Raw genomic sequence first — 27,880 nt, 5'->3', positions numbered from 1 at the left:
CCTTTTTCTAACTTCACGAACAATATTACTTCAGCACTACACCTTATTAGATGGCATGGTCTCGTTCATATGCTTATTATGCATTCCATCATCAAGCATGACCTTCCTTAGCCTAGCCGGGTTTTGTCCTACTTTTACACTTAGCTACCTAAGAGCCTATTTATTCTTGCTTCCTTCTTCTACCCTTCCTAAGGCATGGCTTCATTTAGCTCATTAGAAGACATCACATTACTTAATCTTACTTGAAGTAATTAGGGTTTGGGTTTTACTGCCCTTCATGATCAACGCATGGTCTCCTCCCAATCACCTTCTAACACGCTTCCTTATGTTCTTTGAAGAGGATTTTGAGATATGAATTGAAGAAACACCTTGTGGTGGTATTTATAGGCCAAAGGAAACGATGCTTCTCACCTTTACTAAGCCTCAATGCAAGACACCTTCTATCTTGAAATGTTTGAACCATGTTTTGCCACCACCTACTTCCTTGCCATTCACCTACTCTTATGTCACTCACCTACTTGAGTTTTCCTCGTGTATAAAATTTCCTTTGCATGAAACTTTATTCATCCAACTCCTACTAACTCAAGCTTCAACCACCTCTCGGTATAGACATTTGTTCGGATGAGCTCATCAGCCTTGCATAACACAAGCCTCAACACCGCTCCATCGTTCAGTCCATTGTACAGCTCTTGCACTTCATCACTTAGCTCCATCGTCCAATGAATCTCTCGCTATCGTTTAACATTCAGCCCTCTCGCTGCCTCTCGCTATAATTGTCTAATGCCTGCGTCCATCACATAGCACTAATGCCCCATCGTGTAGCTCAATCATTTAGCTATATCTCACTCTCAACGATCTCACGTATAGCCTATCGCATAGCTGCTACGCCTATCATTTAGCTCCATCGTGCAGCACTGATGCCTTATCATCTAACGCATTCGTTCATCGCATAGTATCATCACCCAACGTCTGCGTCTATCGCGCAATGCCCATCATTTAGTATTCTTCCTATCATGTAGTGGTCAGGCTCATCGTGTAGTGCCATCGTGTAGTCTATCACTCAGCGTCCACGCATCATCTAGTGCTCAGCTTGTCTCTAGTGCCCACTCAATGCTTAACGCTATCGCATAACACTATTGTTTAGCTTCCACGCTTATCCTCTAGCACTTACACTGATTGTATAGTGTCGTCTCTTATCGTGTAGTGCATCGCTTTACATCGTTTAGCGTCGCGCGCAAAGCTACACGATCATCTACCCAATGCCTTGTACTCAAGTTTCTCTCACTTTCTCCGCTCTCGCTCACGCAGCCTCAACGCATAAGTAAATCTTGGCAACGCTTCTTGCCAATGCTTCAGCCAACATGCGTCCAACCTCACAAAACGCATGGTTGCCTTTGGCTTTCATGCTTACTCTCTTTTAAACCTCTACTAACTCAGTATCATCTCATGCGTTAATGTTTCCTAACACCACAGCATGGTTTCTTTTGACTTTACACTTAGCCAAATTTCACTAATTAAGGCTTAACTCAAAGCTACTTAAGGAAAATCTATTCAACACTTAGAAATTTTCCTTCCTCTTTACATAGGATCTAACTCTTACTTAGTTAATTCCTTTAATTACCTGCTTAAGTCGAGAAATTGAAATCGAGGTTTCACATAAGGCTTATTCAGATTCAGATTAGACTTCTTGTATAATCTCTCGTAAGTCTACTACTGGGTTCTATGTTTTTCTAGGAGATTCTCTTATATCTTAGAAGGCTGAGAAACAAACGACCATCTCACAATCTTCTGTAAAGTCGAATATCAAGCCTTAGCTACTACTAAATGTGAATTGATTTGGATTTCACTACTTTTGAATGAATTACCGATTGCTCTCATATCTCCTGCCATCATATATTGTGACAATGATGCTACACCTCATATAGCTTAAAACTTGATGTTTCAAGAGCGTACGAAGCATATTAAGTTAGATGGTTATTCCATTTGAGAGAAACTTATCAAAGAAGTTATCAAACTGCTTTCAATTCGATCCCAAAAGCAACTTGCTAACGTCTTCACTTAAGCCTTATCATCCGAAGTTTTTCTTCCTTTTTTGTCCAAGATAGGTGTGATAAATATTACACTCCATATTGACAGGGAGTATTTGTTGTAGGTGTCAAGCCCACTTGTTACACAAGTAAGACTTTATTTTAAACTTGTGTTTTGTGAGTTCAATTGGGGCTAATTTTTAGATTGGACCATTTTGGAAGCTCTGAGTTTTCGTTTATGTGATATGGGAATGATCTAAGGAAAAAGAGAGTGAAAAAAAAAAGAGGTAGAAAATTGGAGAGAAAGACAGCAGTTCAATTTTTCAACAACAGCTTTCACAAAGTTGTCAATTTTGAGAGTTTGAATCACTGGATCGTGCTAAAATTTGGTCTGCTTGTTCGGGACACATTGGGTCTTATTTTGAATGGTTGGGTCATTGTTCGAAGCTCTCATTTGTCTGTAATCGCTGCCTAACAGAATTTGTAAAACTTGGTGATTTTTATTTTTTTATCTCTCATATGTTCATCTTTTATGAATGAAAGTATTGGTGGATAATGAACCTTTGTATGCTGATTTGGGTTCTTTTTCCCTCAATTTTATCATAATAATAGAAGTTAAGAAGGGTGGACTCCTTACAAGTTTCGTGGTTTTCTACTCTTCACATCGAAAGGGTTTTTCACGTATGATTCGTGTGTGCTCTTTGTTTTTAGTCTTCCAGAATTTTGTGGTTTATTATTGTCCATTGTTGGTTGATTTCTTGGTGATTATTTGGTAATTTATTTGTGGTGTTTTAGAGAACAATTATTTGGTTGATTTTTCTGGAGGAGATTCTAATGGGTTGTTGTTATAATGTTTAGGTCCTAACGGTTATTATCAAAGCAGAGTTTAATTTAATCATTGTTATGGAATCTACTAGTAATGGTAGAGGTAGTTCAATGATAAAAGATACACCAATAAATTATTCCATCTGGAGACCGATAATGGAGGATGTGTTATATTGCACAAATTTGTTTGATCCAATTGAAACAACCACAAAAGCAGATGACACAATTTCTAAACTTATAAAACCAGAGAAAATGGAAGAAAAAGATTGGGGAAAGTTAAAGAGAAAAACTTTGGCGACTATTAGGTAGTGGGTTGATATTAGTATTTTTAACCATGCGTCTAAAGGGTCCATTGTAAACCCCGAACTCTAAGTTTCCTAGATAAGCATGTTTAGCCAAAGGAATGTTATATAAAATATTTAATAAGTGAGAATCCATGTTTATTTATAGGAGTTATGGAGGAAGGGAAGGAAAAACACATTAAATGAGGAAGCTCACTAATTGGTTTTGGCTGGAGGCACTAAGTGTGGGATGACGTGGCGGTTTAATCTTTGAACTCGGGAGGCGGCAGGAAGATTAAAAGGAAGTGGAACTTCAAAAGCTTAGTTTTGGCAATTGGCATGAGCAAATTTAGTGAAATTAGTGCCATTTGAAAGTTGGGAGAATCTAGTTTTCGAGGTTGTCTTGCTGGAGAAGGATTTCAGGAGCAGAAGAACAAAAATGAAGAATTTTCAGAAGGGGGCAGATTCTCGGATTAATCAGAGCTCGAGGTGAAGATTGGAAGCTCTAGGCTAAACTACAAGGAATTTTTTGCTGAAATTTTAAGGTAAGAAATAACTCAATTATAAACAAGTTTTAGAAGAAAGTTTCTTGAAAAGAGTTCTGGATTTTGAATTATGAATTTTTGAAGTTGAAACAGAAAATCTGTACATAAGCAAACAGCTGCTTGGGAAGAACAAGCAAATAGCTCACCGTAGAGAGCGAGAGCGAGATAAAGAGGATGAGAATCTCGCTCAGGATGATAATCTCGCTGATTTTTGTGCTAAATCTCGCTGAAACCTTGGGCTGAATCTCGTTGGTGAGGAAGCAAAGCTAACTAGAGGAGGTAAGTCTCGCTAGGTTGAAGACTTGCTAGTGAAATGCTTAATCTCGCTCATGAGGATAAACTCGCTCATGATGATTATCTCGCTAGTAATGCTGATTTTGTTGATGAAAGTTTCATTAGTAAACGAACTATCTGAGGTATTTTGCTGAGAATTCTAAGGAATTTAACTGGGAATTATGTCCTTTCAGGCCAAGAAGAGCTAGGAGAGGCGTATAAACCATCAAGATCCCCGACGAGCTGTGAGTGACTAAATGAATCTAATGATTTCAATACTTATGCATAAAAGACCATGTAAGTTACAGTGATGTTGATGATGAATTCATATTTCCTCAAGCAACAAATGTTTAATGAATAGCTTAGCATATCTCCTCCGACTTGTATATGTTTTAATGCAGGCTAAGGTATGTTGTGAATTTATTACAAAAGTTAAGTTTCTAATATGAAGCATGTGTTCTGGAGGAGGGCTATGATAGAATGAGTCCTTGTGTAACTAGCATGCAATGAAACTTAATTTGATGCTAGGAAATAACCCGGTACTGAAGGATACGGAGAAGGCATCTGGGTAATAGTACCTAAGGTATTGACGGTACTTAGAAAACTCCACGTGCACATAGGTAGTTCTGAATGAGAGGCCGAAGTATGGGTCTCCTAGGCCATATACCACCAAAGGGAGGCCGAAATATGGGTCTCTTGGCCGGTAATAGACGTTGGGAGTGAGAGCGATGTAGGCTCGTTCTCAACTAAGGAATAATGATGTTTAATGATGTCTAAGAATGGTTCTTAATGTTATATTTAGAGAAAGTTTCTTGAGATGTTCATCGGTATATTTACATGTTTATAGTGATATAATGCATGGTGTAATATGATTCTATAGTCACTCACTGGGCTACTAGCTCACAGATTTTCTATGTTTTCCTTTTTCAGGTAATGGTTAGATTCCTCAAGGTTGATCCTACTGCTGCTTGCCACTGAAAGGCTCGGCTTGTTAAGAAGACTTAGGTTGATGGTCTGTTTATGTACACATGTTTTGTGAGGGACTAGGGCCTTGTTAGTGATGTTTGGGCCCAGCTGTAAATATTATTTCTGTAGATGTTATGTCATGACCGTTTGCATATGTTCATATACTCTCATGTAGAACCTTAAGGAGGCATGTTGTATGCGTACATTATTAATGTTTAACAGGTTGGTATTTAGGTTGGAAGGCTAGGGTGGTGAATGTTAGCAGTAGGGCTAGTAACAACCACCTTCATACTCTCTTCCAGATTAAGAGGGTAATCTAGGAGGGGGTTTGACATCCAACCCATATGAGTTGTGGAAGAAATTGGAAGGTCTTTATGAAAGGAAGACCATACATAACAAAGCTTCTTTAATCAAAAAACTTGTTAATTTGAAATTAAAGGGCAGGAAATCTGTTTCTGAGTATTTGAGTGACTTTCAGGATATTATTAATAAGCTGACTACTATGAAGATTGATTTTGATGATGAATTACAGGCTTTGTTCTTGTTGAGTTCTTTGTCGGATAGTTGGGAAACCTTAATTGTGACTATGTAACTCTGCTCCATAAGGTATTTTATCTTTGGATGTTACCAAATAAAGCATGTTCAATGAAAAGATAAGAAGAAAGGAGATAAGAGTTGATAATTCACATGTTCTTGTTGTTGAGAATCATGGAAGAAACAAGAGTAAGGGACCCAAAGATCGTGGTAACTCAAAAGGGAGGTCCAAGTCTAGAGACAAAGAGATTAGGACATGTCATTACTATTACAAACCTGGCCATATAAAAAAAGTTTTGATATCGTTGGAAGAAAGAATAAAGTAAGAAGCAAGACTCATAAAAAGAGGAAGATGATAAAAATTTTGCAACAACTATTTCTCATGTGATAATGTTGTCACTTTGATTTGTGCAGCCAGTGAATGAGTTCAAACACAGAGTGGGTGGTAGATTTAAGTGCTTCATACCATTGTGTTCCCAAAAGAGAGTATTTCATGAACTATCAATCTTGTGATTTTGATAATGTGAAGATGGGAAACAAGAGCTCAGCTAGCACAGTTGGGTTAGGTAATATTCGTGTGAAGACAAGTGTTGGGTGCACACACTTACATTAAAGAATGTACACTATATTCCTGATTTATGCCTTAACTTATTGTCTGCAAATGTTCTTGATCAAGAAGGATTTCGACATAGCTTTTGCGATGGTAAGTGAAAATTGTCTAAAGGTTCAATAATAGTTGTTCAAGGTGAGTTGTGTTATTCTTTGTATAAAATAAATTTGAGCATATGTTCTAAGTGGAATACAGTAGAAGAAAAGAATTCTCCAAATTTATGGCATCGAAGGCTAGGGCATATGAGCAATAAAAGGATTAAATTGTTGGCAGATAAATTGATAATTTACAAAAATACAAGTTATTATAGTCTTTTACTTAGAATAATGAGGATAGATAAGAAGAATATGCATCAATTTTGTTAAAAATTTATGCTACATATTAAACTTGCGCTGAAGTATCTCAAAAACACCCTCTGACCGCATATCATGAGTTATATTGCACCAAAATTTCTATTTTGCAGACTAATCACAGAACTTCATCGTATGCACGGAACCCCTATCCAATAAATAAATAATTGGTCGCATGCTTCGAGATCTCTGAGCCAGCACCAGCAGATCACCTGGCAAGTATTCAGAAGATTGACCATGATAGCAGTGTTGACATTCTCACCTACCGCGTCAGACGATAGCAATTTATCAGAGCAGAAATCCCACCAATTATCAATGCACGACTCTATAAATAAAGCTTTGACGCCATCAAGGGAGAAGAATCTTTAGACGGAGAGACAGAGATTTTTACGAGAGACAATTCCACTTCCATACTTCACCATGATTCTTCATCGGAGCCTTGCTGGAGCAAGAGTCTGAGAAGGCCTTCTCCATTCACCTAACCATTATATCACCAGTAGCCTTGACATTCATCTGTAGGAAGCAAGAGATTGCTAACAATAGCCCTTACCTTATCTCTTCAATTCTTTAGTTGTTGTATTGCATTTTGTTTAAGAGACTACTCATTTGTGTATCCAACAACAATATTTCTATTGAAATATCATCATGTCCACTTTCATCATCTTCTCTATCTTCACTTCCACTTTATCTATTATCATGAGTAGCTAAGTTCAACGGGGTGAGGGGAAAGATTAATACCATGATCTAAGTAGAATTTGTGGGAGTTATCCTATTTGCTTAATGTATGAATATTAAAATGCTTACCTATGAGAACTCATTGAGTCAAGTAGTTATGACTAACTACCTGAGAAGGAAAGTAGTTGTGGATTTCATTAAGCAAAGCAAGAAGTATTTCTAGAGAGAGAAACAACCTTGCACTCAAAGCAATTTTATCCATGCATCATAGAAATATGATAAGTGTGGCTAACCACTGAGAGGTATGTAATAACCTGAATTGCGTGCCAAGGAAAACTCTCATTATAAGCTTAGTGATGTGGTATTGATCTTCCCCAAACCCTGCCTTCTTCAGATATTTTCCTTCATGTTAAGACTGTTGTTTCTCTAAATTACTCTTAAAATTTATCTCATGGTTTTCTCTATTAGTTTAGAAATTTATATCACATAAATTAGTTAATCGCATGAACTTGACATTATTCTAACAATATTTACTTGCCGCATACCCACATTCACTAGTCACTCTATTATTACAAATCCCCGTGTTCGACCTTGGGTTATCCTAAGAAACTTGTAATCTTGTTATACTTGGCTTGATGACGAGAAACCGTGTGATTAGTGCATGATTGCTGCAACTAAACGTATAATATTGATATCGTATCTTCAATCCAGTATAGCTCATAATATACGCATCATTAACATCGCAACATAAATCTTTTATTCCTGTTGATAAAACGGTTTCTCTTGACCCTTGTGATCATTGTTTGGCAGGTAAGCAACATAGAAGTTCCTTTTCTGGAAAGTCCACCAGAAGGCAAGGAAAATTAGAGTTAATATATTTTGATATTTGTGGGCCTATTGAGGTGGAGTCACTTGGTGACAATAAATATTTTGTCACTTTTATTGATGATGTGACTCGAAGAACTTGGGTGTATATGTTGAAGAAAAAATGCCAAATATTCAAGATTTTTAGGAAGTTTCACGTCATGATTAAAAGGGAGATCGAAGAAAATTGAAGTGTCTTCGATCTGACAATGGTGGTGAGTATACTTCAAATGAGTTCAAGTATTATTCTTCACAACATGGCATTAGACATAAGAAAACAAAGCCTGTCACACCACAACACAATGGAGTTGCTGAGAGGATGAACAAATCCATTGTGGAGAAGGTGAGGTGTATGCTTAGAATGTCTGATCTTTCTAAGACATTTTAGGGTGAAGCAGTGCAATGTGTCGTGTATTTGATGAATCAATATCCATCAATTCCTCTTGGTTTAGACATTCTAGAGAGAGCATGGAAGGGACATGATCCCACTTATTTGCATCTCAGAGTCTTTAACAACAAGGCATACATGCATGTGCCTAAAGAACAGAGGTCAAAGCTTGATTCGAAGACCAATCCATGATTTTTGTTGGGTATAGGGATGAAAAGTATGGTTATAAGCTCTACGATCTAGAAAAGAAAAAAGTAGTGAAAAGTAGAAATATAGTGTTCTTTTACACAAAAAGGGTGTAAATCTTCTTAGTACAAGGTACACTTCTACTTTAGAGTTGTATATTGATACTACTAATGATTCTGCATATACTCCTATTGTTCAGCTGACAAATGAGAATGTTGATGATGTACATGATAATGTTGGTGAGATACAACCTGATGGTAATGTACCAGATCATGCTGATGATGATGATCTTGATGAGTCTTCATCTGATGAAGAAATTCATGAGGAAGATGCATATGAAGAAATAATCATGGAGAAGTTCATGAGCAAGGGGAGCAACCTATTCCCCAAGTGGAGGATACTCAGGCTCAAAAGTCCACCAGAGTGCGTAAGCCTTCAGAAAGGTATTCAAGCTCAGAGTTCATTCTAGTTAATGAAGATAGAGAGCCAGAGAACTATCAAGAGGTCTTGTCTCATGATGAAAAAGACCAGTGGCTCAATGCAATGAAGGATGAGATAAATTCCCTGGAAGAGAATGGAACCTAAGAGCTAGTGAAGCTTTCAAAGGGCAAGAAAGTGTTGAAAAACATATGGGTTTTCAAGTACAAGAAGGATGGTGAGAAGATAGTGAGGTACAAAGCCAGATTAGTGATTAAGAGATACATCCAAAAAGAGGGCATTGACTTTGATGAGATCTTCTCTCTGGTGGTCAAAATGACATCAATCAGAATAGTGTTAGGATTAGCAGCAAGTCTTGATCTTAAGATAAACAACTTGATGTAAAAATAAATTTTTTACATGGTGACTTGCATGAGGAGATCTACATGGAGCAACCTGAAGGATTTGAAGAAAAAAGAAAAAATAAAATTGTTTGAAAATTATAGAAGAGTCGTGGGCTGTGATAGGCACCAAGGCAGTGGTACAAGAAATTTGATTTGTTTATGATAAGCAATGATTATAAATGAACTACAACTAATTCTTGTGTGTATTTTAGAAAGTTTCCTGCATACAACTTCATCCTTCTTCTTTTATATGTAGATGATATGTTGATAGGTGAAAAATATATAAATATGATTCAAAATTTAAAGAAAGATTTGTCCAAGTCATTTGACATGAAAGATTTGGGTTCTGTAAAGCAAATCTTAGATATAGAGATTGCTCGTGACAGGAAAGCTGGAAAATTGTGGTTATCCCAGGAGAAGTATATTGAACGGGTGCTGGAAAGGTTCAATATGAATCATGCTAAGCCTGTTAGTACACCGCTAGTGACTCACTTTAAGCTAAGTAAGAAAGCTTGCCCTACAACAGAGAAAGAGAAAAAAGTTATGTCATCCATTCCTTACTCTTCTGCTATTAGTTCTTTGATGTATGCTATAGTGTGTACTAGACCTAATATTACACATGCAGTCAGTCTAGTGAGTCGTTTTCTATCTAATCCAAGTAAGACTCACTGGGAAGCAGTGAAATGGATCTTCAAATACTTGCAGGATACCTCCAAATTGAGTTGGTATTATGGAGGTGGCAAACCTATGCTTAAAGGGTTATATTGATGCAGACATGGCAGGTGATCTTGATAACAAAAATTCTACCTTAGGTTATGTCTTTACATTTTCAGGGGGAGTCATCTCTTGGAAATCCAATCTAAAAAATGCGTAGCATTGTCCACAACTAAGGCGGAGTATATTGCAGTAGTGGAAGCAAGCAAAGAGATGTTATGGCTTAAAAGGTTCCTTCAAGAGTTGAGTTTGAAGCGAGATGAGTATGTAATATTTTGTGATAGTCAGAGTGCTATAGATTTGAGCAAGAATTCAATGTATCATTGGATATGAGATGTAATTGAAGGAAAAAGATTGAATCTGACGAAAGTCTACACCTACAAGAATAGTGCAAATATGTTAACTAAGGTAGTTCCTAAAAGCAAGATTGATCTTTGTAGTAAGCCTTCCGGGATGAGGTTCAAGGGATCATGAATATGATTGAGTCTTCTCCATGTTGGGCTAGAGGGGGAGATTGTTGTGAGTGTCCAACCCACTTGTTGCACAAGCAAAACTTTATTTTAAACTTGTGTTCTGTGAGCCTAGTTTGGGCTAATTTTTTAGACTGGCTCATCTTGAAATCCCTAGATTTTCTTTTATGTGATATAGAGATGTCTCACGAAAAAAGATAGTGAAAAAAAAGGTAGAAAATCGGAGAGAAAGACAGCAGTTCGGTTTTTCAGCGACAACTTCCACAAAGTTGTCGATTGGCGAGTTTGAATGTTGGATTGTGCTAAAATTTGGTCAACCTGTTTGGGACACATAGGGTCTCATTTTGAACGGTTGGATCTTTGTTTGAACCTCTTGTTTGTCCGTAGTCGTTGCCAAATAGAATTTGTAAAACTAGATGATTTTCAATTTTTTTATCTCTAAAGTGTTCATCTTTTATGTATGAAAGTATTGGTGGGTAGTGAACCTTTGTATGACTAATTGAGTTCTTTTTCCCTAAATTTTATCATAATAAGAGAAGTTGACAAGGGTGGACTTCTCACAAGGCCCATGATTTTTTACTCTTCACATCAAACGGGTTTCCCACATATAATTCATGTGTACTCTTTGTTTTTAGTCTTCCAGAATTGTATGGTTTATTGTCGTCCATTTTTGGTTGATTTCTTGGTGATTATTTAGTGATTTATCTGTGGTGTTTTAGAGAACAATTATTTGATTGATTGTTTTGGAAGAGATCCTAGTGGGTTGTTATTACATTGTTTAGGTCCTATTAGTATTAAAGGTGTATATGAGCATACTTGTAAATTTACTTTCATCGTATTACTTGGATCGTTCTGGATAGTTGGGCCTATATATATCCACTGGGCTGATTAATAACAAAATGACCCAATTTATTTACTTTCAACAGGCTTGTTATGTTCATCTAAAAATTTGATTGATGAAACTTGTATCCACTTCAACCCAATGGCTTTTGTGTCAATTAATTTGTTAGATTATCAAGTGATAGGCTCCAAGGTACCAAGGTCTATACACAGGAATAAGAAAGAAAGAAAGAAAGAAAAAGTGAGAAAAATGATGCAATGATATAAATGGTGAGGAGTAGAAAATAGTTAACTATGAGTGTGTGTTTGATTGTGGTGGGCCATTTTGTTAGTTAGAAAAGGCATTTAAGAGGCTGAGTAAAGGAAAACTATTTTTATCTTTTGGTATTTTTACCCTTTTTTGTAGCTCTGTTGAGCATTGAGGAGAGGGGACTTCAGAAACTCCCTTGGTTTTGTCAAAATAGTGAATACATAGTTTGAGATTTATAATATTGATATCAAAGCCACTATTCTTTATAGAATAGAAAAAAAAGATGGTAGCCTAAGTGATTGCATGGGAGGAATAATTTACTTTGTTGCAAGTGGATATGGAGGCGAGGATAGATCAGCGATTTGTGGAAATACAGAATAGAGTTGAAGCCACAATCACTTCGAAACTTGATCAGGTTAAAGAGGAGTTAGGAATAACTATGGAACATAAGATTATGCAAGGTTTTGAAGGTTGGTCAGGGAGAGGAACCGTTAACGGGCAGGGAGTCTCTAGTTCGAGCCAAAACAAAAAACAATAACTAGTAACAGAAAGTAACTCGTGAGTAAGGAATAGAAACATATCAAAGGTACAATGAACATTGTGAGCGGAGATGTTCCTTTATTTGATATGCGATTTAGAAAATGAGAGATTCTGATTTTCAAGGGGGAAGAAGGCAAAAATCCTTTGGGATGGTTGCATCGGAAACGATATTTGTGGTGAATAATTTTAGAACATAATAATTTTATTAGTCCGACCTCCATCTTCCTTCACCATCCCTTTCATCCTCTAGAAGTTTCATGATAACCCAATCAAAGGTCAAAATGGAGTTGTTTGAATGTATCAGAGGCTAAAGAAGGAATTGTTTTAAAGGGATATGAAAGTTAGAGTTCTAGCTTTTTTAGGTGCCATGTGTCTACAAATAAAGTACTTATCTCTAGCATCGATTGGCCTCTTATAGCCCCTTTCCGTTTCGAAAGGAATATGCCTGACCACACCTTCTTGTTCTAGATTATGAATAAAGTCTGGAAAAAGTCAGCGAGGTTGGGTTTTGGTTGCAAGGGCATGATGCAAAGATATTAGGATTAAGATCAAATTTATAGCGGGCACAACAGCTAATGAAAGGCTTGGTTGGCACTAAATGAAAGGAAAAGTTTGAGGCTCGAGATTAGGTATATATCGAGCTACGTGTTATACCCCCGCCCAAGCTACCCTATTGTCCTAGAACGAGATATCAAGACAGCAGATGTCAACCCTATTATGACACCTATTGCCCATCTAAGAACTGTAATCTATTTTCTTGCTCCTCTATCACCTGATAGACAAATATAAATATTTTGAATCGTTCATGCATTCTAACTTAAATCTCTAAAGTAACTAGAACTTTTCATATAAAAAGGCTAACCCATCACCAACTTGTATATATAATTACAGCCAGAGTTCACAACACCAAATCACAAACATAAATTACAAACTTAGGGTCATTATGCCCTTTTCCAGCTAATAAGTGTTGGGTTTTATGTCCTAAAATTTATGGTTTGTAAACAATAAACTTATTTTGTTAATCAATAAAGATATTATTGAAGTTTAATTCAATAAAGTAGTTATTGAATATATGAATTGCTCATTTGGTTTTAGAAATAAAGCCAACAAACTTAAGATCCATGGCTATTACATGAGTACTTAAACTTTATGTAGAGACATAAAAGTGGATCAAGTTCGAGTAGGTAGAAAAAATGGTCTACAGTATACGGATAAGGTTGGGTACCTTATCCTGGGGACACTATCAGATATGGCTCACTTTGTAGGTGATACAATTTTTTGTAAAGTGCTACAAATGAAGTGATTCTAATTCGTTCATGTGGAGACATGAGGAGTGGGGGCGTCCTATGCAATGAGTTTGTATAAGATCGGACCAAGAAATAAGTCACTCTTACTTTATAATATTGTTTACTGAGACTAACTATTTCAAAACGATAACCTAGGTAACTTAATCTTAATCCTGAGCTAACTATGAACTCCTATTTACTTGCGACTATCCATAGATTTGCATCGATGAGGGTTTACACAACAACGCCGGCTCAATAAGGCTCCCATCTTAGCGGTAAGACCGGGTAGATAGCTGGAGACATAGGGTGCAAGATGGAATTCGCTCCTACCCGCTTTTAAGGATAGTAGAGATGTTGTTCCCTTAAATGCTGACTCCAGGTCTTAAACAAGGGGCCTCACCCTCTCATTGGCCCGAAAAGGACTCATTTTAAAGATTGAATCTCAAACCAATTGTTCATTAAAGAATCAGTGGGACTTAAGGAACAAGAGGTAATCTTAGGGGTAAAATAGCTATTGACCCAGCCATTTTACGAACAACCTGTGAAAGATTAACTTACTAATTATGGTTATATCAAGTGGACATAATATATCTACAGTTAAGGGAGTGCAACTATTGGGCTTTAGTGGAGTGGCCCGGTAGTTAACAAATGGTGATTAATTAGGTTAAAGAGTTTAACTGGTTAATCTCCGATCGTTGGAGCCCATGATCTGTAGGTTCATAAGGTCTCCTACTAGCTCACAAACAAAATAAACCTTAGAATAGTGTGATGAGTGAATTTGAAACGTTCAAATTCGAATTAAGGAAATTAGTAATTATATATGATATAATTACTGGTTTAATTATTGAATTAAACGAAATTGAAGAATTCAATAATATTTAAATATGATTTAAATATTAATTTCATGAATAGAAGATTCATGGTAGTGGAGTTGGTGTTTGATTAATTTAATATTTGATATTAAATTAATATATTCGATTAAATTGTTTAATTAATTAAATCAATTAATTTTAAAATTGAAATTTGAATTTTGTGAAAATTCAAATTGGAAAATCAATTTTGTTTAACTTAATATTTGGAAAACTAGGTTAAAAATTTAATTTTAATAAAAATTCAATTAATTGGTTTGAATCATTTTTAAAATAGAAATTGATTTTTACAATTGGGAAATTCGATTTAATTTGATTAAAATTGAATTTAATTGAAAAATTAGAAAAACCCAACTTTAGTGGGTTTTTCCAACATGAATCACAATTCCACCAAAATTCTATTTTGATTTTCTAAGTAAGAGTTGTCCTTTTTCAATGCAATATGGTTGCATGGCTGGAAGAGATAAAACCAATTGATTTCAGCTGATTGTGATTGATGAAAATTAGATTTTGGTTAAGAAAAGAGCTAGAAGAAGGGTTATTTAGCTTGAAGAAAACCAATTAGCTTTCTCCTCCAAAATTCCTCGATCCAGCTTATTTGAGCCCCACAACTCAATCTAAGGTCCTAGAGAATAGTAGGGAAGATCTTGTGGTGGTTCACAACCAGTTTTTGAGGAAATTAGAGCTAAATTTGAAGATCAAAGGTGTTCTTCAAAGGTATTTTTGAAACCCTCTTTATTTTGAATGAACATGTTTAATTTGTTGCTAAAATTAATGAATTAGAGTGCTTAATTATCCTGAATTCTTCTATCATATGCTTGCTACTTTCGACAATAAGTACATGAGTTTTAGGAGCCAACGAGAGAAGCACATAGAGCAGAAGTATCATCTCATCCGAGAGATTGTGCATCGAGGGGACGTGATCGTCACGCAGATAGCTTTGGAGCATAACGTTGTTGATCCATTTATAAAAGTCCTCATGGCTAAGGTGTTTGAGAGTCACTTGCAGAGTATGGGTCTATGTGGCAGGTCACATCTAGTCTAGGGCAAATGGGAGATTTTGTACTGGGCGCATATTATGCTCTAGTTTATTGTTTTATGTGTACTTTTATATTAGTGTGATTTTTATATTGTACACAATACTAGCTTTAGGACAAGAGGGAGATTGTTGGGGTTGATGCCTTAAATCTCGTGGGTTCTATAGTTTGTAATTATAATATACAAATATTTTATTTATTTAATAAAATATGAGATGTTTTATTCGACATTTAGTAGCATTAACCCACAAAACCAATAAACTAACATCCAAGGTTATCTTCTGTAGCTTAAACATGTATGTAGAGATATACAGGTGGATCATGTTTAAGTGGTAGCCTAAATGGTCTGTAGTAGATGAATAAGGTTGGGTACCTTATCTTGGTGACACTACGAATACGACCCACTTTGTAGATGTTACAATTGTTATAAAGTGTTACAAATGATCTGATCTTGATCATTCATGTAAAGACATATGAACATGGGTATTCTATACAATAGAGTTTGTATAAGACCAGGCTACGAAATGACTAGTCTCATAATATAATACCGTTAATAATAGAAACTTACATTTCACCAGGATGACCATAGGTAACATGATCTGAATCTTGAGTGAGTTGTGAACTCCTGCCTATGAAGGCAGTTCTTTGATTTGTATGGGTGAGAGTGCCAGATCGCCGGCTCAATAAGTCTACCATTTTGGAGATTCGTCTGATTGGAGAGCTGGGAACACAGCTATATAAGACAAAATTTACTTCGTTGGGAACACAGCTATACAAGACAAAATTTACTTCTTCCCTAATATCTGGATTAGTAGATAAATTTCTCCCTTAAGGGCTGATTTCGAGGCTTGAACAATGTGGCTCCACACCCGCTCTTGGCCCGAGAGGGGTTTGGTCATAGTTGAACTATGACTTATTGTTCATTAGAGGGATTTGTGGTACTTAAGGAGTTAGATGTAACTATAGGGGTAAAACGGTAACTTTGGCCCAGTTGTACTTATGAGTAATTTGTGAAGGGTCATCGTATTGTTGACTAATTATATCCAATGAACATAGAAATATATCTGTAATGTGCAGAGTGTAGTTGTCAGTCTTTAGTGGAATGATCGACAATTAATGAATGTTGAATAATTTAATTTAAGGAGTTTAATTAATTATTCAAATACTATTAGAGCTTCAATCTACAGGTCCATAAGGTCCCCTCTGTAGCTCAACAGAGATTATTAGAAATTAATTTTAGATTCATTTGAATTGTTCAAATTAATTGAGGGAATTAATTATATGTGATATAATTTAACTTAATTATATATAATATAATTAATATAATGTATTTGATACATTATATAAAGTTTATTTGAAAAGAAATAAATATTTGAATATGATTCAAATATTAATTATGTGAATTGGATTCACATAATTAAATTTAGTATAAATGAGATTTATATTAAATATCATGCAATAATGAGAAAACTAAAACTATAGATTATATTGTATTTGATACAATATAAAACTATAGGTCATGTGTTATATTATATAACATATATAATATATGATAAGGTAGTTATTATATATATATATATCAAATTATTTGTTATATTATTTAATTTTTTGGGGAAGGAGTTGTAACTCCGTACCCACTATTCTCTCAACTTCGTACATGATTGTGTGATGGTTTTTCAAAACTTTGGTTAGAAAACATGTTTGGTTTCTAAACTTTTACTAATAATTTATTTTTAAAATTTTGTGGCTAACGATTTAGACTTTGTACTCTTAAATTTGTACTATTTTAGTTCCTAAATTTAAAATAAATAACAATTTAATCTCCATTATGAAAAATCTCTTTCAAATTAAGTGTTATTTATGTTATGTAATGATTTGATCTTTATAGTTTATGAAAAAAAAAATGATTCTCAATGATCAATTTATCAAGCTATATGTGTAAGAATTTTCATTAAATTTGAATAATATTTTTTGCAATAAGGACTAAAGTGACAAATTACACATGCACGCACACATGCACCCATACCTATTTTCAAAATTTAGATGTAAAACAATAATATTTTGAAACCTAAAAACCAAATGAAACTAGATTTAAAATCTAGTACCAAAATGATTTTTTTTTCAATTTTTTTGTTCGATATCATTTTTCAAAATCGTGATTTTATTAGTCATTAGTATTCTGACATGTTTAGTGCTTCTGTTCTTCAAAATGATAAGCTAGAGTTCAAAGACGTTAATTCCTTAACTACCCTTTAGCTTATAACCACATAGTAGGGCACAAAGCTTGCTTGGATTTATTATTTTAGTGTAAATAATCGTTTAATTGCAACAAAAGGTTTGAAGAGTCACTTGTATTGCTGCTAACTTTGAAACGAGCACAACTTTCATATCCATAGTACCTTGTACCCCAAGTGATCTGTCAGGTTGTTTGATTTATGTGTTCTTTTGTTGTTCGAAATGGTTACATACTTTCATTGATTAGAGGATTCATGTAGACTTTTTCCCTTAAAATATGTTTACTAGGATCTTTTTAGGTTGGTTCTTTTTTTCTTTGTCCTTGTCATATATGGTTGTGTGCTTTGTTTGTGTCTTGACCTCAAAGTAAAAGTTATCTAACACAACAAAATTTGTTATGCACGATGTTATAACAATTCCAAGAACATCAAAGATAAACATATAAAAAATGAACATGAACAGAACACAGAGTTTGGTATCCAATGAACACAGAAATATATCTGTAGTGTGAAGAGTGCAACTGTCAGTCTTTAACAGAATGATCGGTAGTTAATGGATGTTGAATAATTTAATTAAAGAAGTTTAATTCATTATTCAAATGTCATTGGAGCTTAAATCTACAGGTCCATAATGTAACGACCCAGATTTGTACGCATACAGGAAATTAAATATCAAATAATAAGCAGGACGAAATTTTATTTAAAGGGGTGGAAATTTAGAAGGAAAAAAATAATAATAATAAATAAATAAATTGGAAATTGGAAAATTTATTCATTATTCAAAAGATAATGAATAAGGGAGCGAGCGGGAGCAAGAAAGTGGGAGAGAGCGAAAGCCACACCAACGAGAAAACTGGAGAAAACGAGATTCTGAGAAGAGAGTTGCGCGATCGAAGGAAAAATTGGAGAGCGAGAAACCCAGCGAGCGATGCTAGCGAGATTGAGGCTGGCGAGAGTAAAGAGAGCGAGATTGAAGGAAAATTGGAGAGAGCGACAATTGTAGCAAGGAAGTTGGAGAGAGCGAGAGTAAAGAGAGCTATTCTTAGCGAGACAGTAGGAAAGAGCGCGAGCGAGAGCGAGAGAGTGGGAGCGAGAGCGGGAGCGAGAGCGAGAGAGCGGGAGCGAGAACGAGAAAGCTGGAGAAAGCGAGACGAAAGAGAAAATTTGAGAGCGAGAGTGGAAAGAGCGGGATTTTCAGCAAGAAAGCTGGACAGAGTAAATTCCTAGCGAGAAAACGGGAGAGAGCGAGATTTTAAGAGCAGAATGAGCGAGATTTGGACAGAAGCGCGAATTATGCGTTGAATTTGGCCACGATCTTATAGATTATACATGGAAAACCCCTAAAATTGAATACAAACAAAGAATGATGACGTAAGGGCAAACGTTAGCCAAGATTAGGTGTCTTATTGAGAGGAATCCATAAACCATAAGTAATTTTAAAGAAGCCACCTGTACGATGATTTGTCACACTGAGAAGAGCTGAAAACTACTATAAATAGGACCCTTTGCCGAAGATTTAACCCATTCTCAAACAAATCTCAGTAACAAAGAATCGTGTGAAAAAGTAAGTGTGAGTGAGGAAGTTCTGTGAGATTAAAAGAGAAAAGCTTGGGTAAAGTGCTGCCCAAATTTCTTCTTTTGATTTAAAAAGGGAAAACTCTGCTGATAAAATCATAAAGAATAATAAGGAATAATTAGATCACAGTCAAGGTAAGTAGTTTATCTCACCCTCTCTTTAAATGTTCTATGGTAGTGTACCTTTATTATGTTGCATGGTTATGTTAATTGTTATATTGCATTACATGTTTAGAACACGTTTCTCTACAAGGGACCCCATGCATTATGTTTGTTCACGATTACGTTAAAATCAAGTTTTAATTAGGTGCAAGTTATGCTTCCAGTCTAATCTTATGGTTATGCTAATGGTTGATGTTGGATGCGACTCTGGCCCTACTGACTGCATGACCCGCTAATCATCAGATGGGTTAGTTTCCGCTTAGGTTCTCATCTTCCTATCAGGGCGGAGAGATTTCTGTTGGAAGCATAACGTTTATGCTAATGGTTGATGTTGGATGCGACTCTGGCCCTACTGACTGCATGACCCGCTAATCATCAGATGGGCTAGTTTTCGCTTAGGTCCTCATCTTTCTATCAGGGGGAGAGATTTCTGTTGGAAGCATAACCGACCACCATATGTTATTATACGTTTTCGGTCCCAATCATATGTTTTCATGACATGTTGCTTGTGATTGTGCATTTGGTCACTACCCTACGTGAGAACTACTTACTGGGTATATTATATACTCATCCTATATTTTTACAGACTTTGTAGGTAAGGACGCAGCGTAGATGGCAGAGTTGGACGTCGCTCAAATGGCCAACCATCAAACTCACTATTATAGGCACATGCATTTTGTACCACCACGCTAATGTTTTATGGATCCTGGTGTTTTGATAAATAAATTTTTATATAATTTTTCTATCTAATTAATAAAATTTAGATTTGTTCTTTGAAATTTCAACCAAAACTCATCTCATGATAGAAAAGTCTAAGTATGCATGTCGTAGCGGTCGGATCATAATGTGTAAGGATCCGGGCGTTACACATAAGGTCCCCTATATAACTCAACAGAGATTATTGGAAATTAATTTTAGATTAATTTGAATTGTTCAAATTAATTGAGGGAATTAATTATATATGATATAATTTAACTTAATTATATATGATATAATTAATATAATATATTTGATACATTATATAAAGTTTATTTGAGAGGAAATAAATATTTGAATATGATTCAAGTATTAATTATGTCAATTGGATTCACATAATTAAATTTAGTATAATTGAATTTATATTAAATATCATACAATAATGAGAGAACTAAAACCAATATATATAGAGAGTGATAGATAAATGGTAATTAAATTATTTGTTATATTATTTAATTTTTTAGCGAAGGAGTTATAACTCCCTATCCACTATTCTCTCAACTTCATACGTGATTGCATGGTGGTTTTTTAGGGGAGTGGTTTTCTTCTTCTTCTTTGGGTTGATGGGGAGAACTCTATATAATTTTCTCAAGGACATCACACTAATTTCTCTCTCAAATTCTCTTCTTCTCTTCCAAAAATCTCAGAGCTCATACCTCTTGAGAAATTCTCATCTCAAGAGAACACAAAGGTAATTTTTGTGGTAGTACCCCTTGGTTTTACCGTTCATGGTCTATTGTTTGTGATCCTTTTGGAGAGGGGAGTTCATGAAAGTTTTGGTATCTACAAGGGTAAGTTTCTTGAAACCCTAATCCAAATTTCTTTTTCCCTCTCTTGCATGCTGTATAATTTGATGTGATAATGCATAAAGGTTCTATAAATTTTGTGTTATGTAAAAATAAATTTTGGGACGGATCCCCGCTTCCTCAATGGAACTTCAAAGTTCCTTCAGTGAAGATTTGAAACTACATATATATTAATCTGAAGAGCATATACCTTAACCACGTTCAAGTTGACATGCATAGAGTTGAGTTAATCATTGTGCTTAGTGCAACATTTGATAGTGAAGATTCGAACCTTAAGTATTTTAATCAGAAGATACCTTAATCATGTTCCGATTGCCATGCATAGAGTTCAGTCGAGTTATTTCAGTATCTAATGTGAAATTGTGCTTTTGAGTTTAACATTTAAAATAATGTATTTTTATGATTTGGGGTTCTTTCTTTTTATCACCCCACCTTACATTTTATCTAAGGAAGCAAGACATCTTTAATTTCTCTACCCAAAGGTCACATTCAAAAAACCCTCCCCTACCCCATATGAAATGTGATATGTGATGGATTGGGCCTTGCTGTGATGAGCCAAGATCCAATATTTATTGGACCACCCACTTCTGTCAATTCCCATCTCTCTCTTGTCCTAATCATTTATCACTTTTTCTAGTCTAGAGGCAAACAAACAAAAATAAAAAGGTTAAGCAAATATTTTTTGGTCCCTACCATTTGTAACCATGGTAAAAAATCATTATGAAATTTTTTACCCACGTAGATTGATAATTAATAGAAAAGTAGATTTATTTATAAATTATAAAGATTAAATTGTTAAAGATGAAAAATTGACACTTAATTTTACTAAAATTTTTTATAATAAGAATCCAATTGTTATAAATTTCAAAATATAAGAACTACATTATTATTCGTTAAAATTTAAAGAATAAATTATTACAAATTTCAAAATACAAAACTAAATTATTACTAATTGATGGACAAACTTAACCAACAAAAACAATTTTTACCCAAATAAAAACATCGAATTTAGTTCCTTTTTCTACAATTTCTTCAACGCATTTTATAATAATTTTTAAAACATGATTATAAATTTTCCAATTGAATTATATTTTCATTAAAGATGTTAGTCTTGTCTATATTCTTTGATTGGTCTCTAAACTAGCACTAATGCCAGCCCTCTTCTAGATAAAAATTTTCTCAATACCTTCTGGACTTTCAAAACCATGTTCTTTACATACCTTGTTTTATTTTATTTTTTTAGCATTAAACTAATTTTCCTTGTTAATCAAAATTTTGTTACTGTGTTTTTTTTTTTTTCTCTTAACAAAAGTATGTAGAAAATAACAAAAAGAAAAGAAAAAGGCACAAAAATTAGTGATATAAATAAGACTCTAATATTGCATATATAAATTGTTTGTTACAAGAAATAATGAATAAAAATAATAAAAGAAACACAAGATGAATCAAACAGCAATAATCAAAATATAGAAAATAATGGTTCTGTGATTTTTATTTAAGAAAATGGGTGTATAATAATTAGAAAAATCATAATATTCATATTCATATTCATATTCATACCAGGCTAAGGCTAATCTTAATCCTTTTGACTAAAATCACCGGAGCGAGCTTGGTTTTTCTTTATGGATTTGGTCTACAGATCGGACGGCGGAGAAAGAATCAAAAAAGCCACTGAGATTAATCAGACGTTGACGGTGTTGCAGAGGAACATGAGGGACAATGCGGACGCGTCGCCGCCGATTCTCCCACTCCCAGTGAGTCGCTCGTAATAATCCACACAAAACAGAGAGAGTGAAAGTTGAACCTCATCCTGAGTCCAAACTCGCCTCACCAGGTCCGAGTACCCGAGTCGACTCAGCACCGGCCGGATACTAACCATGTACAGCCGTTTGTACCCTCCCAAAGCGGCCACCACCGATTTCACCGACGACGGAAGCGGCGATGTTACATGACGGAAGCAAACCTGTTCCCACACCGATTCACTTCGAGCGATGGTGCACCAGAGCCGGCAGACGCATGTGGCGACGCCGAGCGACGGTCCGTCTAGCCGCTTGAGGATTTCAATCAGAATGTCGAGATTGTCGTTGATTAAGAACTTCCGTCTCTTCTCGTTCGGCTCTGGTATGTGATTCTTCTGCATTGTTTATGTTTAAGCCCTAGAGTAATTAGGAATTTGGTAGGTGAAACTTGAAACTCTATGCCTCTTTGATATATATGGAATTGACAATTAGATTGAGAGATGGAAAGAGAGAGAGAGAGCTTGATCTGATGGAAATTCATTAACAAGGAGAAAAAGTCTAAGATAGGATTTGTCTTGCTGTGCGTCTCGAAGTTCGCGTGTTTGTGAAAATGTCTGTGAGAAGGATTGAGAGGGTATCGAGGGGGGAGGAGATGGGGCCAAAGAAGAAGATCCAAACCAAAAAAACCTCAAAACCAATGCAAATGAATGCGATGCTGCTTAACTTTCTCTTTCTTTGGTTTTCTTTTTTTTTTTTTTTTTTTCAAAAAACAAATTGGTTTGGGGCTTAGCAGAAGCTGTAGTTGAATTTAGTTTGTGCATATTCCAAGAATTTGGGCGTGTGTCCTTTGTGATTTGGGAATCAATCTTCAAAGGAGGAGGGAGGACCTTTGAAATTGAAATCAGCTGTGCATGGATATGTTACTGTCTTTATTTTATTATGCCTATCTTTTCTTAACTTCAGTGTGTGGACTGTGGACCATCTCTAAACATTGTTCACTGGACTCTAATCATGAAACACCAATTTGTGTATAGTGCCTTATCAAATTATGGATTCTTAAATGTTAATGATGTCATGACAGATAATATGTGCAATGAATCTTGATTATAATTGCATTTAGTTTTGCAATCATAGTATAAATTAAAGCAGATGTCTGGAAAAGTGTTTTTGAAAATTCTTGCAAATGAGAAAGAAAGTATTTTTTTTAAGCTTTTATGATGTCACAAGTTGTAGTTAAATAGTGTATCTCTTTGAAGGATTTGATGTCACAAGCTTTTATTTTATTATGCCTATCATTTGAAAGTCCTATCCTATTCCAGAAAACTATTCCATATATTTACTCTTTTTCTACCTAAATGATATATTTTTGTTTGTGAATTTAAAATTGTGACATGTTATTGACTCTATGATCTTAATTGTCGAATCACCCTCAATCTCTCTCTCTAAATCACATTGCTCCGCTCAACCTCCTCTTTCTTCTCACTTCATATAGTTTAATCATCCATTTTTCCTCCCCATGATTTCTGGGAAGACTTATCCATCGTACTCCACAATCTCACATCATTTACTCTCTTTCCATCTCAAGAACAGAGGGATTCTATTTCTAATTCCTAAATGTTTTTTCTTTTCCATTTCCCTTTTTTTAAAAGAAAAATGTCACTGTTTTATTGATGCAGATTTTAAGTAGATGGCATGTTATACTTAAGACTTTGCTCACTCTCGTTCTTTAGTCATGTCATTCCCTGTCCCTCTCTTGAAGAGAGAGTTAATGATTTTCAACTTTAGGGATAGGCAGGCCAGAGACACACACCCGGGGGGCAGGGGTGGAACTTTTAGACTATGAAAAACGTGTTGACAATCACATAATTGTACCATAGAGGTATATTTTGCATTGTCTTTGCTTATGAGATATCTAGAGGTTAGCATTAAACTTGTATGCTTGAATTAAAATTATTATTCTTAAAATTCTGAATCTTGTTGGATGGTTCATTTCTATTACAAAACGTACAGTTTTTTTCATATGGTATGGCCTTCATATGATACAGTGATACATACACATCATACTGAGGAAATATATGCTGGAAAACTAAAAACAAAATAGACAGAACTTTATGCACTTAGGGGAAAAAGGTGAACCAGAAGACGATAAAATGCATTAAAAAATGTTTGAAAATAAGAAGTGTTGTTTGTGAGCAGGAAGAAAAGTCAGAGGGAAACAAGCATCATAGGTTTCCTCAGAAAACAATAAATAAATAATGTAAATATGTTTGAGAATTGAGAAAACCCATTGAAAATCATAGACAGGGTAATGCCCATTTGATTGTCTGATAGGGTTGTCACAGAAAGGAAAACCCCAAGTCCTTTGAGACAGAAAGCATATAATAAAATAAAACATCATTATATTGGGTGTTAGAATTGACATTTAGATTTATAAAAAGACCCTTTAGGTTGGGTTGTGGGGAAAGGACTTAGGAGGAGGGAGATTCTCTTAGCGGCCCCCCCCCCCCCCCTGCCCCCACCTCTATATTATATTCTTTTAGGGTTTCTGAAGATGTTGTTTTGTTTCATGTTGGACTTGTCTATTGGACTCATCTGAGAAAAGCACTGTTCCCAAGTCTTGCTGAGAAGAACTTAATAATTGCAACAATACAACAAGAAACCCCTAAAGGTCAATAACCCATACAAAAATTCTTACGTTTTCCATTTTCTCACTCATTTGCTTAACCTTCTGTGTTAAAAGACTGCCTTTCGTACTTACTTTGTTGTTGTAGAGTTCTTGTCATCATCATCTTGTAATTTTTCCTTTTTTACAGCTTAATATTGCAATTCAAGTTATTTAACTCCCCCCCTTTTTTATTTTTTAATATTTTCCATGCATACATTTGCGTTCTAATACCGTGTTTACTTATATTGTATGAGCTTAATATTTATTTAATCACAAGACAGTGACATTTTCCCATTTTGCTGTAAATCTTCTTTCACTTTTTGGGGGTTTCATCAATTTAGAACAACAATTTCTTTAATGAAATGTGTACTGCCTCTTGCTGATTTGCATAATATTTTGTTAACTCTGCGTTTGTTTACATTTCTATGTTTGAAAGTATTGTGTGCCTATGCAATAAAATAGAAAAATGGTAAATTATACATTCGTTTCATATATTTGTTTTACCCTCCATGGTCCTAGAAATGCTTTGATATTGATTTTTCATGTCAAATTTGTGCACGTGATTTGGTTTTGTATGTAGATACTTGTTTTTATGCGATTTTGAAATTTGAATATATATGTGTACTAAAAGTAAGGTAGATTTTGGATGTTTTTGCATATAACACAAGAACTTAGGTCTTGATAAGTTTCAAAACCTACTATATTTCAAACTCAGAATTCTACTATTACTAGGTCACTAGAAACAAGCTTAACAGTGAACTATGTTTGAAATTAGTTCACTATTTTTTAATTAATTAGGGGATGGAGTTTTATGATTTGAAAATTAAGCTTATAAACATTGTTTTCCACTTGTAGGTTTTTTTATTTTGTCATCTACTTTCTAGCATGGTTTTCAAAAACCAAGTCAAATTTTGTCAACTAAAAAATAGCTTTCAAAAGTATTTGTTTCGACTAAAAATGCAAGTGTTTTTTTTTTTTTTAAAGAAATGTGAAAAAAAAAAGTGTAAAAATTGGGAAGCAATGTTCAAACTAAAATCATTATTAAATCAAACCTAAATGTTGAACTCATCTATTTTTATTTGTGGCAGTTTTTTTTGTAAAATATTAAACCTAAAGTGAGGCATAGGAGTTTACGAATTGAATTGGAATTCAACAAATTTTGAGGAATTTCTCTCTCTTAAGAACAAGAACATGATTTTTTAATTGGTCACCTCACTAACAATAAAAAAATAATTAGTAAAAATGGTAAACATTAAGGGCCGTTTCGGCCCCCAATTTGGAATAGGCTTAGCTCACTCAGCATTCGAGGAGTGTGGAGTGTGTTCAGAAAATGGGGCTAAAGATTTTTGTTAACTCCCCTTTTTCTACCGTAATACAATTTATAACTCAGCATTTACATAACCAACTCTTTCACCTTCCAACGTTAGCGACCACATTTGACAATTAACTCCGGAAATCACCTTTAATGATCATTCTGACTGCCAATTCTAGGAAAGATCTCAAAATTAAGTCTATTTTCTCTTTCTTACAATGATTTACATTTTTCTTATGTACAATGGTTGAATTCTTCGAAAAACTAAAAAAAATAAAATTAAAAGTTATTTTTTTTAGTCTTCAAAATTTAGCTTAGTTTGTTAAACCATTAGTAAAAAGCAAATAACAAATGAAGAAATTTGGAGGTGGACATAATGTAATACACTTAATTTTTTAAAAAAATAAAATAAAATAAAAATAAAAACTAAAAATTAGATGGTTACCAAACGGAGTCTTGGTGTTTAATAGTCTACTTTTATATTTAATATGACATCAATTGAAATATTTTGAGTTCATAGAAAACCAAACAATCTTGGATAGAAAATCACTTATGAAGTACAATTACTTTATGTGAGGCAAAGAATCCGTATCAGACACGTATCAAATATCGATACTTCCTAGATACGTATCTATTTCTACGCGTGCATTTTTTTTAAAAAAAAAAAAAAAAAAAAAAAAAAAAAAAAAACAAGCAAGTCATCTAATCTTTTTCAATATAAAACTAGACAACATATTTAAAAAGCTTATTGCTCGAGTCCAAAACTAAAAGGAAAAAAATAAATAAAAGGTCAAACCTTAGAATCATCTAATCTTCATCCTCACATTTGAATTCCTACAAGTCCACCAAAATATAAACCGTTCGGATATCTTCAACAATTCAATGAATAAGTTATTTGTTTATCTTCATACTTCTGCATACCATAATATGAATAACTTTTCTATTCCATTTTATTAACTATTGTACTTCAACATCTTAGATGTTGCAAATGTTGCCTTTTTTGTATTGTATTTTAGCATTTGTATTCTATTTTGTGCTATTATTATTAACATGTATGCTAAATTTATCTATATCCTAGATTTTTTTAAGAAAAAGAAAATATATCTTCAATATACCAGTATCATCTTTTTTAGAAATATATATATTAAAACCATGGTGTATCCTTATACGTATTTGTATATTAGTTTTTTAAAAATTGGCGATCGTCATATCTGATCGTATTCGTATTGTTTAACTGTATCTGTGTTTGTGTTTCATAGAAATTCACTCTTGTAACATTT

General features: G+C 34.5%; 1 protein-coding gene across 1 annotated transcript; it reads right to left on the bottom strand.

Moving 5' to 3' along the window:
- Positions 1-22,237: 22,237 nt before the first annotated feature.
- Positions 22,238-27,383, bottom strand: LOC120089243 (F-box protein SNE). Its single transcript, XM_039046666.2, has one exon. It carries the CDS (start codon positions 23,022-23,024, stop codon positions 22,566-22,568), a length of 459 nt encoding a protein of 152 aa, XP_038902594.1. The 5' UTR covers positions 23,025-27,383; the 3' UTR covers positions 22,238-22,565.
- Between the last annotated feature and the right edge of the window lie 497 nt (positions 27,384-27,880).

The sequence above is a fragment of the Benincasa hispida genome, chromosome 10, assembly GCF_027475165.1.
Source record: "Benincasa hispida cultivar pf3 chromosome 10, pf3_genome.v1.1, whole genome shotgun sequence".
Classification (NCBI taxonomy): domain Eukaryota; kingdom Viridiplantae; phylum Streptophyta; class Magnoliopsida; order Cucurbitales; family Cucurbitaceae; genus Benincasa; species Benincasa hispida.
The sequence above is the reverse complement of the archived record's forward strand: the minus strand, read 5'-3'. Positions and strand labels throughout refer to the sequence as shown.